General features: G+C 40.6%; 1 protein-coding gene across 2 annotated transcripts in view; it reads right to left on the bottom strand.

The window, feature by feature from the left end:
• WDR33 (WD repeat domain 33) overlaps positions 1–18,726 on the bottom strand; it is a 131,578-nt gene that overhangs the window by 12,493 nt on the left and 100,359 nt on the right. For both annotated transcript variants that reach the window (XM_006876200.1, XM_006876201.1), the window contains exons 16-17: positions 4,239–4,347; positions 59–497 (exon numbers count right to left, since the gene is read on the bottom strand). In XM_006876200.1, coding sequence (XP_006876262.1) covers positions 59–497; positions 4,239–4,347 — 548 coding nt within the window. The remainder of the gene's footprint in view (positions 1–58; positions 498–4,238; positions 4,348–18,726) is intronic.

The raw sequence follows: 18,726 nt of genomic DNA, 5'->3' as shown, positions 1-18,726 counted from the left end.
AACAGAAAAGAACTTCAAGGAAGCGGAAATGAATCCAGAATTCATCCTTCCCACCTACCTTTCTTCTCTGCGCCCTCGAAAACGTGGGTCTTCAGGATCCCGGGGAAATCTTTCATCTCCAGGTCTACGGCCTTCCCATGCCCCTGGAGGTCCTCGAGCAGTACCCCGGCCATCTCCTTCACTGAAATCTCTGTGATCAGGAGGAAATGGAGGTCCAGGACATCCTCGCCTCCACTTCTCTTCTTGTGCTAAGGGTCCTCCTCGCCCCTCAAATTCACGTAATCGGTGGCCAAAGCGCTTGTCAGGGTGGAAGTCATCTGGTCTGCTGAAATCATCAGGGAACTCAGGGTGAGGGCCACGCCTGTCTGGGGGGCCCCTGCAGTCCTGGCTAACTCGGAAAGGCCCCCTCTCAGAACCATGGTCAGGGCCACTACTCTGGTCATGCCGTCTCTCTGACATGGGGCCCATGTGATGATTTGGAGGGCCACGGGAGTCACCTAAAGGAAACAAAGATGATCTTATTATGTATATTATGTTTTTATAATTTTATTATGTCTTCTATCAATCCTGCCCACACAGGTCTAATCTGCAGTTATCTATTATTTCAAAATGCATTCTTTTATTTAAAATGTTTCCTTCCTTGGTTCTGTCAGCACAGTTAAAAGACAAATGTCCCTAGGGCATCATGTAGTGGTGGGAAAACGGGCTTCAGACGCAGATTTTAACTTCATCATCACTGTTAAGTTGCTGTTAAGTGCTGTCTAGTCGATTCTGACCCATAGCGACCCTATATAGGGTTTCCGAGGAGCAGCTGGTGAGCTTGAACTGCCAACCTTGTAGTTCAAACAACTTTGCAGTCTGGCGCATTAACCCACAGCGCCACACCAGGACTCCACTAGAGTTAAGTAATCTGACCTTATTTATTCTGTTTGTAAGTTATGTCACAATTGTACTCAAATGCAAACAGTAACATCCACCTTCTAGTCTGGCTACTGCAGAGATTTATTTAGATAACATGAGAATAAGTCTCATGGACATTTAAGGAGCTTCTCTTCCCTGCCCCTATTCCACAACCTAGGGAAAAGACAGATGAAAGCTACAGGCCAGGAAGCCAAGCACCAGGCACTAGGGCACCCAGTCTCAGTCACCACCCGCAATATTGCTCCTAAGACCTAAACCATTCAACTTGATTTATTAATTAGCATTCTTAATTCATGGAACTCTAAAAAAAGACACACAACAAATCTCTCTGTAAAATGTACAGGACCATGATTCTCTCACTCTCTCTCATTCAATAACCAAACAGGCTTGGCAGACTTCAGTTTTAGGATTTACATGAAAATTTTTATTGCCCCCTCCTATGCATATTTCTCATGTACAATATTATTGCTATTCTTTGCAGACAGCAATTTTTTAGAAACATTTTAATGCATGTAATTTATATAAGTTTATCTCCTGATGTTGAAGACATTGTTTTCTTGGCTATGGAGCTATTGTTGCTGCTGTATATGTATAATTTAATTTAACTCAAACATTTTTAAAACGTAGATAACAAAAGAACATTCTTGCTTCTATAAAAAAAAATAATTTTAAATGCAATTCCTCAGCTCATGTCTTTTACCATTTTCCTTTGTAGTCAAGTCAAAACCCCTTTCCTGTATCACAGATATTCATGATTCTTACCTTCCTAATATCCTTCCACTCTCTGTGTGTACACTTCTGTTGGTCACTTAACATGTATAAAAAGCTTAGATATCTCAATACACAAATGCAGCACTAGTGGAAATCTTTCTCCTCTGAAGCTCTTCCTGTCCCTTCTGACCCCTTTCCATTTTCCATTAACAAATCTTGTCCGTACTGAAAAAAGCATCATCTATGTTGCCTCTTTGTTCACTTTCCAAATATTCTAGCTCCTTCTCCATCTGACAGTCCCCCATTTTTTAGTTTGTTCCTGAAGCTATTGGCTCCTACTCTGCTTTCAGTTTGCAGAAAACAAGGTGTGATCTCATACAGAGCAGACCTTTGACCTGAGGAGGCTCAATACTGTCCATTTACCTTCCATCATCTCAATCTATTTAAAAGTACCTTATTTCCTCCAAGGAGAGAAATCTACCACTACAAGTTAGAAGGAATATATCCCCTTGTGATGGGAGCAGAGGCACTGGTTAATCCAAGAGGAGAGGGTGGTAAGACCATTGTCCTGGCTCTCCCTTTTTCCTTTAGGTCCCTGGGAAGTGGAAGGGGGGATAGGGAGGTGGCACAAATAGAAAAGGGGAAGAGCAACGAGGAGAGGGAAATAAGTAGACACAGGGTAGGGGAGAAGAGAGGCAGACCCTCAGTTCATTGATATACCCTATAGGTAAAAATTCTTCTTTTCTTAGGGTCCCAATATTTCAAAGATTAGCACTTGATAATTTATCTTTGTATTTGTTGGTCACTTTCTTTCTGTATGTCCTTACTACCTCCTCCATACCCATGGGGCTAAAATGAATAGTCTTAATACTTTTACATCTCCCTTTCCTAACTCTATTAACACATATAAATTTATGACTGAGCTTTAGATTACCATTTATCCTAGAGTTATAAATGCTGACAACAACTTTTCTTAGTTTTATATGCCTAACATGTACCACAATGTTGTGTGCTTAATCAATTAAAAACTTAGGAATGCCATCTACAGAGTATATGATTTGTGTCACTCCTATTTGTGTTGACCGTTCCCTCATTCACACTCCCACACAGTCCATAAAACAATGTACCAATATATGTCACTCCAGTTACATATCAGTGTGCAGGTGTATGAGACGCTAACACTTCAGAGCAACAAGTGACTCCCTATGTTTTACGTTCTCTTTAAGTCTTGGGATTAACTCTTAACTTCTAGATACTCTCATAACTCTTTGATTTTCATATCACAACCTGAGACATGACACATAGATAAACTGCTTTCTTCTTTGCAAATGAGGCAGTTAAAGAATTCAACAATAACACATTTTGGGGAATGAAGGGAAGATATTAAAAAGTTAACTGCTAAAAATTCCATTAAAAGGTATAAAGAAACAATTCAGCTCCTCAGAATGATAAAACAACTGCATCTGCATTCAATAAGCATAGGATGAGTAAGGCGTGTGGCACAGGCACTATTGTTATACGATGTTTCCCTGCTAACTTCTCAGTGATGAACCAATATTCTCTGGTCAGAATTTCTTCCTAATTAATGCAAATCTACTATAAAAACATACTGTTGTTAAGTGCCATCTAGGAGATTCCGACTCATAGTGACCCTATATGGGGTTTCCGAGGAGCAGCTGGTGGGTTTGAACTGCTGACCTTGTGGTTCGCAGTCCAGTGCTGATCCACAGTGCCATATGAGAAGTCCAAAACAATGTAAAACTTAGCTCTTACTTGAAATGATTATTGTCTCATTTTTCTTAGAGGTTCAAATGACCATTCTATTTATTACTTATCAATAAAACTATTTTTAAATTTCCACAAAAGTGGTAGAATATAATCTCTCTTTTTTTTTATGTTTTATTGTGCATTATATGATAGTTTACATGGGAGAACATTAGCTTTACACTCATCTTGTAGTATATTGTTTCATTGCCATGGTTACAATCCCCTCCATGCATCAACCAACCAAAGGGTAAAACCCTGCAATCCCCCCCACCGGCCCACCCCCATCATCAGCACACAGCCCCTCTCCCTCTCTGGGTCTAGAGTCTCCAGCTGCTCCATCTCTCCACGTCATCGTCTCTGCCTCCATCTCTGGTGTCACTGCTTCTCTGGGTAGGGTCTCGTACTCCGCTCCTCTCCCTTGATGGTTCTAGGAATCTTGACTCCTGGACTGCATAGTCAATCACTCCCCTCCCTTTGCTACAAAACGTCCACCTTTACATTTCCAAACCTCACAGTCAGTCCTGATAACAATTATTCACCACTGTACCACAGGGGACCTATCTGCATCTCCTTTCGTCAGCCCCACCCAGACAGCTTAGATACTACTCAGTAGAGATTCTACCTTTCTCCGTGCCCTCTGGATCTAGGCTCCCTCTTTAAAGCTTGTAAGCCATTTACATCTTTGCCTTTGTAGCCCCCCATTTTGGGTAGCCAATGTCCACTCTGTGTATGGAGGGAGTGGGAATGATCCTCGCTAAAGATGTGTTCCCTCTTTTGAGCTATTGCATCTATAAGTGTACACAGAATATAATCTCTTTTCCAACCAAATAGATATTTACCTTTATTAGGGCCAGGTCCTTGTCCAGGGTTAAGAGGCGGGATGCGACCTTGTGCTCCCTGCTGCCCTAGGCCTGGTATCAGGGGTGGGGGACCTGTGTTCTGTCCCTCCTGAAAAGAAGTTTGTAAAGCATGAGTGTTGTAAAATCACAGAACTGTGCTCTATGATAGGAATTTTATTATAATGTGACAAGTAGAAAAAACTAGTTTGCTCCAAAGCTCCCAGCAGAACTACTCAACTAGTAACAAAATTGTCTTTAAATTGGGAGGAAGGAAATACTTCTCTTATCATACATAATAAAGGAGTCCTGGTATGGCACTGTGGGATAATGCACTAGACTGCAAGGTTGTCTGAACTGCAGGGTTGGAAGTTCAAACTCACCAGCCACTCCTCGGAAACCCTGTACAGGGTCTATGAGTCAGAACCAATTTGATGGCACTTGACAACATTGAAATAAAATGAAACATTTTCATTTTGAACCTGACGACAGGTTTAAATCTTTCCTTGTAAGACCTAACAAGACATTCCAATCAAGATCAGTAGTTACACCACAGTAACACTGTTTTGACAATGCATAAAGCAGGAATTTCTGACAGAAGTAACCTAAACTCACTGCCATCAAGTAGAGTACAACTCATAACCAGTAAAGTAAAGCTGCTCCACAGTGTTAACAAAACTGTAAATCTCTACAGTAGCAGATAGCCTCATCTTTCTCCTGGGAGTAGTTAGTGGGTTTGAGCCACTGATCTTAACAGTTATCAGCCCAATGCTTGACCAATTACACCAAAAAGACCCAGAAACCTGATGGAATAGGTAAAATCTGCAGACACATTCACAACTCCAGGTTAGAGAAGTAACCAATTTTCTCAAAAGATTGGGACAGTTTACAATAGTCACCCAAAGGATGAAATATCTTGGACTAAATGTAACCAGAGAAACAAAGGACTTATACAAAGAAAACTACAAAACACTACTACAAGAAACCAAAAGAGACTTACAAAAATGGAAGAATGTACCATGCTCCTGGATAGGAAGACTTAACATTGTGAAAATGTCAATACTGCCCAAAGCAATTTATAATGCGATCCCAATCCAAATCCCAACGACATTCTTCAAAGAGATGGAAAAAGCAATCACAAACTTTTTATGGAAAGGAAAGAGACCAGGATAAGCAAAGCGCTGCTTAAGAACAAGAAGTAGGTTGAAGGCCTATCACTCCCTGACCTCAAAATATACTACACGGCTACAGTGGTCAAAACAGCGTGGTACTGGTACAATGAAAGGTGCATAGATCAATGGAACAGAATCGAGAATCCAGAAATTAACGCATCTACATACAGCCAATTGATCTTCGACAAAAAACCAAAATATATCCCATGGGGAGAAGATAGTCTCTTCAACATATGGTGCTGGCAGAACTGGAAAATGATATACAAAAGTCTGAAACAAGACCTTCACCTCATGCCTTATACAAAAACCAACTCAACTTGGATTAAGGACCTAAATGTGAATCCCAGAATTATGAAGGTCATCAATGAAAAATTCAGGACATATGTGAAGGCACTAATGATGGGAATACATGGACTACAAGACATCTTGAAAACCACACAAACAAAAATAGATAAACTAGATGAGTGGGACATACTAAAAATTAAAAACTTATGTACATCAAAAGACTTCACCAAAAGAGTAAAAAGGGAACCAACAGAATGGGAAAAAATCTTTTGCAATGACATATCAGACAAGGGACTCATTTCCAGAATATACAGGAAACTGCAACACCTCTACAAGAAAAAGACAAATAACCCAATTAAAAAGTGGGCACAGGATATGAACAGACACTTCCCTAAGAAAGAGATCAGGGCAGCCAACAAACATATGAAGAAATGCTCTCGATCACTAGCCATTAGAGATGCAAATCAAAACAACAATGAGATATCATCTTACACCAACAATAACAGCAAAGATGAAAAATGGAGAAGACAATAAATGCTGGTGGGGATGTGGAGAGACTGGGACACTCTTGCATTGCAGGTGGGACTGCAAAATGGTCCAACCTCTCTGGAAAACAATATGGCATTTCCTCAGAAGGTTGAAAATAGAAATACCTTATGATCTGGTGATCCCTCTACTCGGTATTTACCCACAAGAAAAACAAGCCACAACACGAGAAGATACATGCAAACCAATGTTTATAGCAGCACTATTTACAATAGCAAAAAGATGGAGACAGCCAAAGTGCCCATCAACTGAAGAATGGATAAACAAATTGTGGTACATACACACAATGGAATAACAAGGAAGTGGCAAGCCACCGCATAACATGGATGAACATTGAGGACATTATGCTGAGTGAAATTAGTCAGTCACAAAACGAGAAATACTGCATAGGACCACTACTGTAAAAGACTAAGAAAAAGAAATTATATTAAAGGGGGGTAGGGGGAAGTCTTTGTTGGTTGTTGGGAAGTTGGTGATGGGTGGGGGGAAGAGAGGAGGGTGGAGCGCAGGGCGGGGATTGGACACAGGAGAGCCTGGGTGCTGGGGAGGGGAGTAATATACAGGGAGGGAGAAGAAAGTAGAGAAACGGGGCAGATAGGAGAACAATTGGGTATGTTCGAAAGGGCTAAATGGGACAGGGATAAAGGATGATATATGCACAGCCTTGGAACTGCAGGGCTCTGAGATACAGGGATTGAGTCATGGTTCGAATGGGGGGGGCGGATCATGTTAAGATGCTTGACTGTTTTTTGTTTTGTTTTGTTTGTTTGTTTGTTTAATCTTGGTTTCCCAAGCATTATAATATAGAGTAGACACTGGACAGGGAGAGAAAGGAATAGTCAGAAACATCACACCAGAAGGCTTGTAAGTCCGTCTTCTGCCTATGACTGATTGGAATACCTAAATTGGGCCACAGCACACCCAGTGAACGAGGCTTCCTGCAGAGCCTCCACAATACATAAAACTATAGGTTGAAACTGGAACCACATCCAGATCTCCAAAGATGAGAAATCTCCACTTGAAAGGACGAGCAGACCAGCCTGGAGTGGCTAGAAGAATAAAAGATACCTCTTGAAAGAAAGACCTGCACGAAAAATGGAGGCAGATGGACTGTTACTACAAGAATAAACAAATCACTTCCCTAGGAAACATATCAAGGCAAGTGGCCAGGTCCTCTCAATGCAAACCCCCTTCCAAGACTAAGACTCAATGGAAATGCACACTCTGATTGGTGACCACACACATCACCGATTGAGGGAAGTGCGGTAAAAGCAGCAATGAAGCGGCAAGCTAAGCCCTACAATGTTCAGTGGACTTCTGTGGACCCAGTTGGGGACCTGGTTGGCAAGCAGTGTGAGGAGACCTGGGGACTCTTGGGCCCAGAGTCAGTGGTGTGGCCACAGAGGACTTGAGAAGAGAGTGGAGCTACTGGCTGATGGGAAGAGAGGGCATGTGCACAGGAGCGCCCACACTTGCAGATGATACCCACGTGACCTGGACCGGATCACTGGATGATCGGAGCTCAACCAGGAAAGGAAAGAAGAGGGGGGGAAAAAATAAAGAATGAGCTGATACAATCTGATGAACTTGACCTATACCTATGGAGCAGCAACTCAAAAGAAGGAACAAATCCTTACAGCACGAAACTTGGTCACTGGATACTCAAATGGGGAGGGGGGGACTACAAAGGCAAGAAGTGACTGGCTTACAAGCTTACAAGCTTTCAGGAGGGAACCTAGTGCTAGGGAGCATGGAGGAAGGTAGAATCTCCAGTGGGTACTATTCAGTCTGTCTGGGTGGAGCTGATGAAAGGAAATACAGATGGGTAACTCGTGATACTGTAGTGAATAATGCTATTCAGGACAGATTATATGGGTTGGAAATGCAAAGGCAGACATTAATTCTCCAGGTTAGGAGCGGAGGTCTCTGGGACCATCAACGGAGAAGAGCCGAGAGCGGGACCCTACCCAGAGAAACAGAGATGCCTGAGAAGAGACAGAGAAGACAACGTGGAGTGATGAAGCGGCTGGGGACTTTGGATCCAGAGAAGGAAAGGGACTGTGGGCAGAAAACTGGGGGGAGGAGGTGGGGGTGTGGGGGGAGTGTAGGGGGCGGGTATCTAGGATATACCCTTTGGTTGGTGGATGATGCATGGAGGGGACTGGAACCATGGCAATGAGATGATATACGATGGAATGAATGTAAAACTAAAGTTCTCTCATGTAAACTATAATATAATTCACAATAAAACATTAATTTAAAAAATTAAAAAAAAAGAAAACAAAACATTTCAAGTTTGAAATGAACAACAACAAAAAAGATTGAGACAGGAAAGGGGTGGGGTTATGGGTACAAAAAGATGTCTTAATGAGCAAGATGTTCACACTGGGTTGCTTCTTTCACTTCCTTATCTCTTGCTTTTTTCTTTGCAAAGTATCCGATTCCAGTTATATCACCTCAGATGTTGAAGGGTTCAGTAGATTCTTGCAGAGGTTGTCTGATACAAATCTGCTGCCCTCATTCTCTGAATTTCACTGTTCTGGGACTCTAACTTGGCCCTAAACTTAATAATCTGCATTTCTACCTATCCATGTCTAAATCCAGATTGCCAACTGTCCCTGGAACAAACCTCCTGACAAATAAATATATTTATTACATATAATATATTTATCATATAGTTGTATATTTACAAATTATTACACTCACCCTAAATCCTGAAAAGTGCCCCATACATATTCATTCCTTCATACCAAAAATTATATATACATGTATTTAGTGACTATAATAATATAGTTTCAAAACTATCAAGACTTTATGAACAGTGAAATTACATTCATTTCCCAAATGGGCTAATTGAAAGACTATCCCCCTATTGGAGGAAAAACACTAGCTATTTTAACAATCATTTACTCAATACTACGAATTTCTATTCTGTTTTGTTGCCTGCCCATTTACACAAGGACCACTCTTATCAACATGAAAGCAATTCCATTACACTAACCCCTTAGTTGTTGATATGTGTTAAAATCTGATTGTTATATGAAAATATTAACAGGAGCCCTGGTAGCATAGTGGGTGATACGTTGGGCTGGTAACCGCAAGTTCAGCAGTTTGAATCCCTCAGCCATTCCACAGGAGTTAAAATGAGACTTTCTGTTTCTGTAAAAATTCACAGGCTTGGAAACCCTATAAAGGGTCACTATGAATCAAAACAGACTCGGTGGCACACAGCCACTGATAACAAATCAGTGTTATCACAAAATGAAGTATGACTACATTATTACGTAACTGTCAAATTACATCACTACACAACTGCCAAACTACCAACAATTATGGCTCAGTCAAGCTGACACATAACTTTAAGCCATCAGAATCAGCGTTGTTCTCAATTCACAACTCAACATTCATTACTGCCAAATATGCAATGTTAATATATAAGTAATTTTAATAGTTAAAAAAAAAAGATTTTTGACTACTGCCATAATTGCGAAATATCAGTTAAGATAAGTCAGATTTCAGAATAAAAGAATGATATTAGCAAGTCTTTCATCAGGTAATTTGTGAGATGTGAAACACTCTCTCATACAACAAACTTCGAGTATTCTACCAGTAGTAGATCTATAGGCCATTAATTCTTAAGGCCATTGAATTTTTCATGTATAAGATCTTTTATTTAAGCTTTTCATATAGAAAATCTTTTACTGTATAACACAATAAAAACGTTAATCTAATTGTCCCAGAATCTTAGGTTTGTCCTTTGCATCTCACATGTCTGAAATAATTTTTGGCATAATGTTACAGCTAAAACTTGTTACTTTTTAATCTCTTAAATGTTAATTCATTACCATAGGTTTATAAAACAAAACACTGTGTGCACATACACACTGATTAATAAAATATACAAAACTTCAAGTTTTGGGATAATTTGGGATGGCAAGCACTTCTCAGAATTTAAGATGAGCTTAATAATAATAAAATATAGGAATTAAGTCAAATGTCATTAGGTACATTACTGCTTTGACATTTTAAGTACTAGAAATTTTACTGAAGACTAATAATTTACTTTACAGATTCTCAGTGTATCTAGAAAAGCAAAATAGATGAAACAGCAGCCCAGATTGGAGGCACAACACTATTAACAATCATCATTCATTCAATACTAGGAATGTCTATTCTGTTTTGTTGCAAAGACCACTCTTACCAACATCTTTCATGATGCATCCTTTCTTCTACGTACATCCAGTGTATTTCAATAAATACCCAAAAAGTCAGTGTTAGCTCACTCTCTTGATTTTGGTCCACACTGACACAAAATCCAATTTTCCACCCAAATAATGGCACCAACTTAAAGAACTTCAGAAAACAATGAAAACCACAAAAGTCAAGCAGTATTAAATCCATTTATATTGATGTAGCCTTTTTGTAATTTGTCCCAAATAACCTTGCAGCTAGTAATTCAATGCTTATCTTACAAGACAACATCAGGATTCCCAAAATGTGTAAATATGAGCTGAAAACAACTTGAACAAAATTTCATTCACAGGGTTACTGTTTGAGAATGCTCAATACTAGGTAGAGTCAGTGGTGTGTAAAACCACTCACTGAAATGAAAATACTGAGGTGCCTACTCTACAAAACAACTCATCCTTTTAGTAATAATTAACATTTTGTGTACACTTGGCTAAAGCAGAATTTTCAGTGGATTAACAGTTAAGATGGAGCTAACAAGGTCCGTGTTGAGCTCTGATAAGATCAGCATTCATCTGATGTAAATACACAATATGTTTTAAGTTCTCAATTCTATGTAAATGAGGTTATCAGGACACAATCTCCATGATAAGGTTGTATCTTGAGGCAATCTCTTTTGAGACATAAATGAAGAGAAAAGTGAGCAGAGAAAGAGGGACCCATCCACCAAGAAAGAAGATCCAGGAAGGGATGCATCCTTTGGACCTGGGTTCCCTGGACTGTGAAGCTCCTATATGTAGAGAAAGATTGATAATAAGACTCATGGGGATCTCCAAGGAGTGCTGCTGCTGCTACATGCCATGGAGTTGGCTACAACTGACAGTAGTACTATGTATAACGTATAGGGTTTCCAAGGCTGTAAATCTTTACGACAACAGAAAGCCTCATCTTTCTCTCACAGATTGGTTGGTAGATTCCAACTGCTGACCTGGCAGATAGCAATCCAATATGTAATGTGATTTCAAGACTTGACTTGCAATATTGGAGGAGTCTATGGACAAATACTGAATGATACATAAAGTATCAAAAGAAGATGGTTTATATCAAGTATCAATCCTATTCCCTCTGTATACAGGGTAGATAAGGACAGGCAAATTAAACATTGGCTATCTAAAATGAGGGGGCAATAAAGGCACAAAGTAGCTGGCTTACAAGGTTATAAGAGGAAGTTTAGTTTCAGAGTGTGCAGGGGAAGGTAGAGTCCCCACTGAATAGTTTTCATTTTGTCTAGATGGGCCTGGTGAAAGGAGATGGGGATAAGATTCTTATGATTCAATAGTGAGTAAGTGTTATCATGACTAATTGCAACTTTCACAACTGTAAAAGTAGAAGTTTTGTAACAAAAAGAGGGGAGTAGTTAATCCTACAGTCCAGGAACAGAGGACACTAGGACCATCAAGGGAGAAGAACACAAGTGGAATGTGGGACCCTATCCAGAGAAGCAGCAACAAGTGAGATGGAGGAAAAAAATCAGGACATGGAGAGAGGGAGCAGCTGAGGACTCCGGACTCATGGAAAGAGAGGGACAGGGTGCTGGCAGCCAGAAGGCAGGCTTGCAGAGGGTGCCCTTTGGTTGTATAAATTATTATATATTCCTGAGTGTTTTTGTGTACACCCCTCTATCACCAAACCCCCCTCAAAAAAACAAAACAAAACAAAAAAAAACAGAGGGAATAGAAGCAAATACTGTTAAATGATGCACAGAAGAGATTGGAATCACAGCAATAAAACGATGGTGTAAAGCCAATGTTCTCCCATGTAAACTATCACTCAGTTCACAATAAAAACTTTTTTTAAAAAAGTAAAATAATGGAAGGGGGAAGAGAAATATGGCAGACTAGACAGAAAGGCTCCCCAGGTTCTCTGTAGCAAGGATACGGAAAACCAGACAAGACAGATACCAAGAATGGTCCTAGAACACTGAGCTCCAGGAGAAAGGATAGAAAAGTGGATTGAGTCCTTCCTGAAAGAGTTGGATAGACACAGCAAGAGACAAGGTGACTGATAAGTAGCACAGCTGAGTGAACCTGCCGCATTCATGTTTAAAGTTTATGAACAGCTTTAGAGATGAGAAAACATATTCATGTTGTACAAAACTTACCTGTGGCCCAAGGAGACAAAGGTACAATTTAAATTTCTTCTGACCAGTGTACAACCCTAGGGAATCTGCTGCAATCCAGGAGGTTGGGGCCACTTGGAGGTTTTGATCCCCAGGGAGGAGCTATATACAATAACCCCACTATAGGGCAGGCTACAATTCAAATCTGCAAAGCTAACCTTGACCAGCCCTGGACTGGTTCTCACTAGGACAGGGGGTTGAAAGACCTGTAGGGTAGAGAGAGAAAAAGGAGAGAAAAAACAAGGAAGGGAAGGAGGCAGATAATTTCTGTGGACCTGCCAAACACAACATCATGATTTTGAACTTTCTCAGACAGCTGTTAAGGCAAGAGGCCAGTAGGTGGCACAGCACACTGCTTATTGGTGGAGAGAAAGCCACGGACTCATTTTTCGCTGCATTGGCAGTTTTATGTTTATTCGTTTTCCTTCTTATTACATCACATGACAGAAAACAGCAACTGCAGCCATACTTCCAAGCCAGAGTTGTACCCTCTACAACCCCACCAGTGGGGTTAAAAGTCAATATAAGCTGCTATACACCACAGCATCATTGGCTAAAGCCACTCTGAATTGAACTGTACAAACAGTTAATAGAGAAGTTCATCTACTGACCACACCCACGAGGAAGCAATTGGTGTTGTTGTTGTTGTTGTTATGTGCCGTGGAGTCGGAACCGACTCATAGCGACCCTGTACAGGGTTTCCGAGGGTGTAAATCTTTACGGGAGTAGAAAGCCTCATCTTTCTCCCGCGGAGCAGCTGGTAGTTTCGTGCCCAAGAATATACCAACATACATTAATCAACTTAATACAAATACAAAAACAACAACACAATACTAGAAAGCAGAAAATTCCTGTTCACATGAAGAAATAAGACAGAATAGCTCAAACAAACGACCAATAGGCAAAGCTACAAAATGTTTTAGAAGAAGAAAAGGCAATGGAACTACCTAAAAAAAAAAAAAAAAAAGAATTCAGGAGAATGATATTGAGGTACATAAAAATGTTTCACAGAAATACTGAGGAAAACAAGTTAGAATTCAGAAAAATGCTATAGGAACAATCAAACAAAATTAGATACAACACTGGAGACAATACAAAACCAGAAAACAGAAATCCAGAAGGTCAATACTAAGGTACCAATACACCAAAAGGGCAGCGGAGTAGAACTGAATCAATGGAAGCCAGAATGACTGAGATTGAAGATAAAGCTATCAATACCAGTAAGATATAAGAACAATAAAAAAATCTGAAGAAAGCCTAAGATTCATGTGGGACAACATGAAGAGGAGCAGCCTACCAGAGACTGAAATTCCAGAACAGGAAGACAAAGAAAAGCACAGAAAAGATATCGAAGAGCTGCTGAAAGAAATTTTCTTTAACATCATGAAAGATAAGATGATAAGTATTCAAGAAGCTGAACAAACCCAAAAAGGATATAGCCCCAAAAGAAAATCAACGAAACGTTTCATAATCAAACTCTCCAATATCAAAGACAAAGTAAGAATTCTGAAAGTAGCTCAGGAAAAATGAACCTACAAAGGAAAAACAAAAAGATTAAGGTCTGACTTCTCAGCAGAAACCACACAGGCATCAAGGCAATGGGGAGACATATACAAAACTCTGAAAGAAAATAACTGCTCATCAAGAATCATATAACCAGTAAAACTGTCCCTCAGATAGGACAGCGAAATGAGCACATGTCCAGATAAACAAATATTGAAAGAATTTATAGAAACCAAGCAAACTTTACCAAAAAATACTAAAGGGAGTCCTTTGGACTGAGAACCAACAACCACAGACAACAACCGAAGACTAACATACATAGCAGCACCACCCAGAAATCAATCCAGATACAGAAATATCCAGAGTAAAACAAAATTACAAGACTTAATATAGGGAATCAGAGATATGTCTATAATGAAGACAACTACAGAGCAAAAAGAGGTGAAAGCATAGTTACAGAATACCAAACAGTGAAGAAATCAAGCAGATTTCAAGATAAAAGAGACTGTTTTAGTTGGGGAAGAAATTAATAAATTACAGGGTAAACCTTAGAGAAATGTAATACACCTTTCACATCAAATCAAGTGAAAGAAAATCCACGAAGATTCTAAGAAAAGCTTTCTATACTAAAATAAATAATACTCTTGGATGGTTACCAGGAGTGGGAGGTAGGGGAAGTAAGTAATTCACTGCCTAGACACGTTAGCTTAGGTGATGGGAAGGGCATTATACAAGGAGGCATATGGTAATGCCCATGAAAAGGCAGGGTGGCAAATGAACAATGAAGATAGGGGAAGACTTACCGCGGTATGCTTGGGCTAAATGGGATAGAGATAAATAGTGATGTAACACAACCTTGGAACAACAGAGTTCTATGAAACGATACATGGATTGAGACATAGGTTGAATGGGTAAAAGAAGGGGAAAAAATGTTTGGGTTTGACTGTCTTGTGGATATTGGTTTCCCCTGCCTATTTTTGCATAATAGAGACTCGTGTGTGATAGAAATGAATATTGAAAATTGTGACTACAGAAAGCTTATAAGCCCATCTAGAGTCTATAAGTGACTATATATACTAAAAGGGGAGTTACAACTTTTCCAGGGAAATAGGCTTTTTGTTAGTCCTTTGTAGAGTATAAGGCCTTAGGTGGCACCCTGAGTTCCACCCAGAATCTTCTGAGTTGGGACATTCTGACTTGAAAAGACCTGCAGACCAACCCAGAACTGCTAGATTCTTAATCAAAATAAGACCTGCAGGACAAAAAGTGGACTGCTTGGCTGTTTGAATTTCAAGCAAGCTGTTGGCTTTGGAGGCATCAAGGCAAGAAAAGTCAGCCCATCAGGGGAAAACCCCTTCTAGGACTGAAACTTAGAAGGGAACCCACAAGCAGTCTAGCATGCTCAGTGGTGACCCCTGAGTCTACTTGTGAGTGGAAGTGGGGTAATGCAGCAATGAAGATATGGGCTAAGTGTAGCCATGTTCCATTAATACCTATTGACCTTGAGGTGAGAGAGAAGAAGAGCTGTATCAACTCCTGAGCCCATGGGCGCTGACCTAGCCACAGGAGGCTAGAGCTGAGAGTGAAGCAGCCAGCTGGTCTGAAGTATAGGGAGGCATACGTGAACTTCCAAATTTATAGATAGTAGCTTGCATGGCTAGCTGACCAGAACTTAAACAGATGAAGATAAAGATGTTTGATACTGTGACCAAGTATAAATTGATACTATTTGATAAACTGGACTTTTGCTTATGGGAGCAGTTGCACAAAATTCCAACCGGAATGGAAGGATTCTTGTGCTTAGTTTCAAAATGAGGGGGTTAGGTAGAACCTAACTGAAAAGTTTTCTTTTTTCCAGATGCATGTGGTGAAAGGGTATGGGGGGCGGTGATGGTGATTAAGATTTTATCATTCAGTTGTGAGTAATTTTTACCAGGATTAACTGTAATTGTCACAACTGTAATTGTAGATGTGTAACTAAAAGTAGGGATTAGTTAATCTTTCATCTCAGGAACTGACAAACCCAGGACCACATGGAAGGAAGAGCATGATCAGAGATGAGATCCCTACCTAGAAAAAAGTGGCAACAGCAGAAACTGGCAGAGGTGGTGGCATGGGGAGACAGAGCAACTGCAAGTCCAAGTCCACAGACTTAAGTTACGCTATGTACCTTAGGGCAACAGGTTGGCTTGCAGAATGTGCACTTTGCACATTTAAATGCATATATATTTTATTTTGCATGTGTACAAACATTTTTGCTTTGTTCATTTGTGAACTATAACATGAAAATGGGAAGCCACAGAGAGTATGCAGGATAATTGTTGCAGGGAGTGGAATCGTAGTCATTGAGATGAAATAAGGTATATAATTTGTTGAATGTAAACTGATATGTCATTAAATTTCACTTAATTCAAAAAAAAAAATTTTTTTTTTAAAGATGGCAAAAGTACACAGAGTCTCTGTACTAAAAAAAATTTATATTAAAGAAAACAACAAAAAACAGTCAATCTTCATTTCAAGAGGGAGGATATGATCTAGAACTAAGGATACTGAAGAAAGAATTCCAAGCATACTGAAAGCAAAGCATTGGCGATAAGCAAGGCTCCAGAAATAGATGGAATAGAAATTGATATCTTTCAACAAACTGATGCAGCACTGGAGGATTTAATTTATCTATGCAAAGAAGTTTGGAAGGCAGCTACCTGGCCAATCAATTGGAAGAGATCCATATTTATGTTCATTCCAAAGAGGAGAGACCCAATAGAATGTGGGAATCATTGAACAATATCATTACTACTAAATGCAAGTGAAATTATACTGAAAATAATTTTTAAATGACTGCAACAGGTGGTGACGCGACGCTTCCCTGACCAGGCAACCCAGGTAGGGAAGTCTCCGGTGAAAAGGGGCAGAATCACACATATGCAACCTCTGTCTAGCAGACAGACAGCCTTTGAACAAACACCTTATATTTCAACAGTCTGAACTCATTTTTTTAAACAATCAAATTGCTGATGAATTACAGGCATTTTAAGCTTTTGCCTGCCTGCACACTTGGCTCCTGCTTCCACTCTGGCAAGTGCCTCTGCCCCCTGCAGACACTGGAATGCAGGGCTAGAGCAACCCCACTTTAGGAGGCTGCATTTCCAGAGAAAAGGATAACAAAGCTGAACAAATAGAGAGGGATATCTGCATGGATATCAGGAAAATTGGGGTACCCACGTGGCAGAGAGACCGAGAGAGGTATTCTTTACGACATCAAATACAGACACTACCTCCCTCCAGCCATAACCCCAGCCCTCTACAACCCCATCCTAGACCAGCCCTCTGCCAAGCCACTGAGACTCAGGAACGCCAAAGGCACAAGCCCGCCCACTGAGGCCCAATCTACCCACAGACTGGTCACAAAGGCCCAGGCCCAATCAAGGCCCAAATCACATACACGCCGCCACCAAGGTCCAGGGCCACCAAGGCCCAGCCCGCCACACAGCCAGGTTGCTGAGGCCCAGTGCCCCTGAGACCCAACACACACGCCCGAGGCCCAACCTTCCTGCAGCCCAGTCGCTGATATCCAGGCCCGCAGAGGCCCAACCCGCCCGCCCAGGGCCCAAATTACCCGCCTAAGGCCCAACCCTCCTGCAGCCCAGTCGCTGACGCCCAAGGCCCCAGAGGCCCAAACTGCCCACCCTAGGCTCAACCCACAAGCCCAAGGCCCAAACGGCCCGCCACTGAGACCCAGGCCCAACTGAGGCTCAAAAAAGTTACTCTGAGTTAAGCAATAAGAAGCTTGAAAAGGGAAGACCACATCCTGATCACATATTCCTGGAGGTATTCAGAAAACATGAAAAATTACCAAAACACATACTTAATTATTAGGGCCACAGATAAACATTAAACATGCCCAAGAAGCAAAAGCAGATGACCATATCGGCACATGTCCAGAAAAAAGATAAAATATCTGAGACAAATGAACCAGAAGGAGACCTTCTCTCCATGCTGGAAGGAGGGCAGGCCTTGAAGATACCTGAGAAAGAATTCAGAAAAATGATTATAATATGTCTCAAAACACTTTACAATGGAGTTGAGAAAAATGAGGAAGAAGTCAGGAAAGCACAACAGAAACAATCAAACAAGATAAATACAGCAGTGGTAACAATCCAAAACATACAGGAAAAGGTCCGAACAATCAACAACAAAATAGCAGAAATAGAAAACTCCCTGAAAGGGCAGAGGAGTAGAATAGATGAGATGGAAGGAAGAATCAGTGAGCTGGAGGACAAGTCTCTCAAAACCACTAAAATAGAAGAACAAACCCAAAAAAGGGTAAAAAATTCAGAGGACAGTCTAAGATTCATGTTGGACAACATGAGGAATAGCCTAAGAATTATTGGCATTCCAGAACAAAATGAGTCACACAAGTCCACAGAGGATATAGTCGAACAACTATTTGAAGAAAATTTCTCTAACATCCTGAAGGGCGAAAAGATAGACATCCAAGAAGCCCAACGTAGTCCAGGAAGGGTGGACCCCAAAAGAAAAACACCAAGACATATCATAGTCAAGCTCTCTAAACTCAAAGACAAGGAGACACTCCTGAAAGCAGCAAGAGAAAACAGAA

The sequence above is a fragment of the Chrysochloris asiatica genome, unplaced genomic scaffold (assembly GCF_000296735.1).
Source record: "Chrysochloris asiatica unplaced genomic scaffold, ChrAsi1.0 scaffold00363, whole genome shotgun sequence".
NCBI classification, from domain to species: Eukaryota; Metazoa; Chordata; class Mammalia; order Afrosoricida; family Chrysochloridae; genus Chrysochloris; species Chrysochloris asiatica.
The sequence above is the reverse complement of the archived record's forward strand: the minus strand, read 5'-3'. Positions and strand labels throughout refer to the sequence as shown.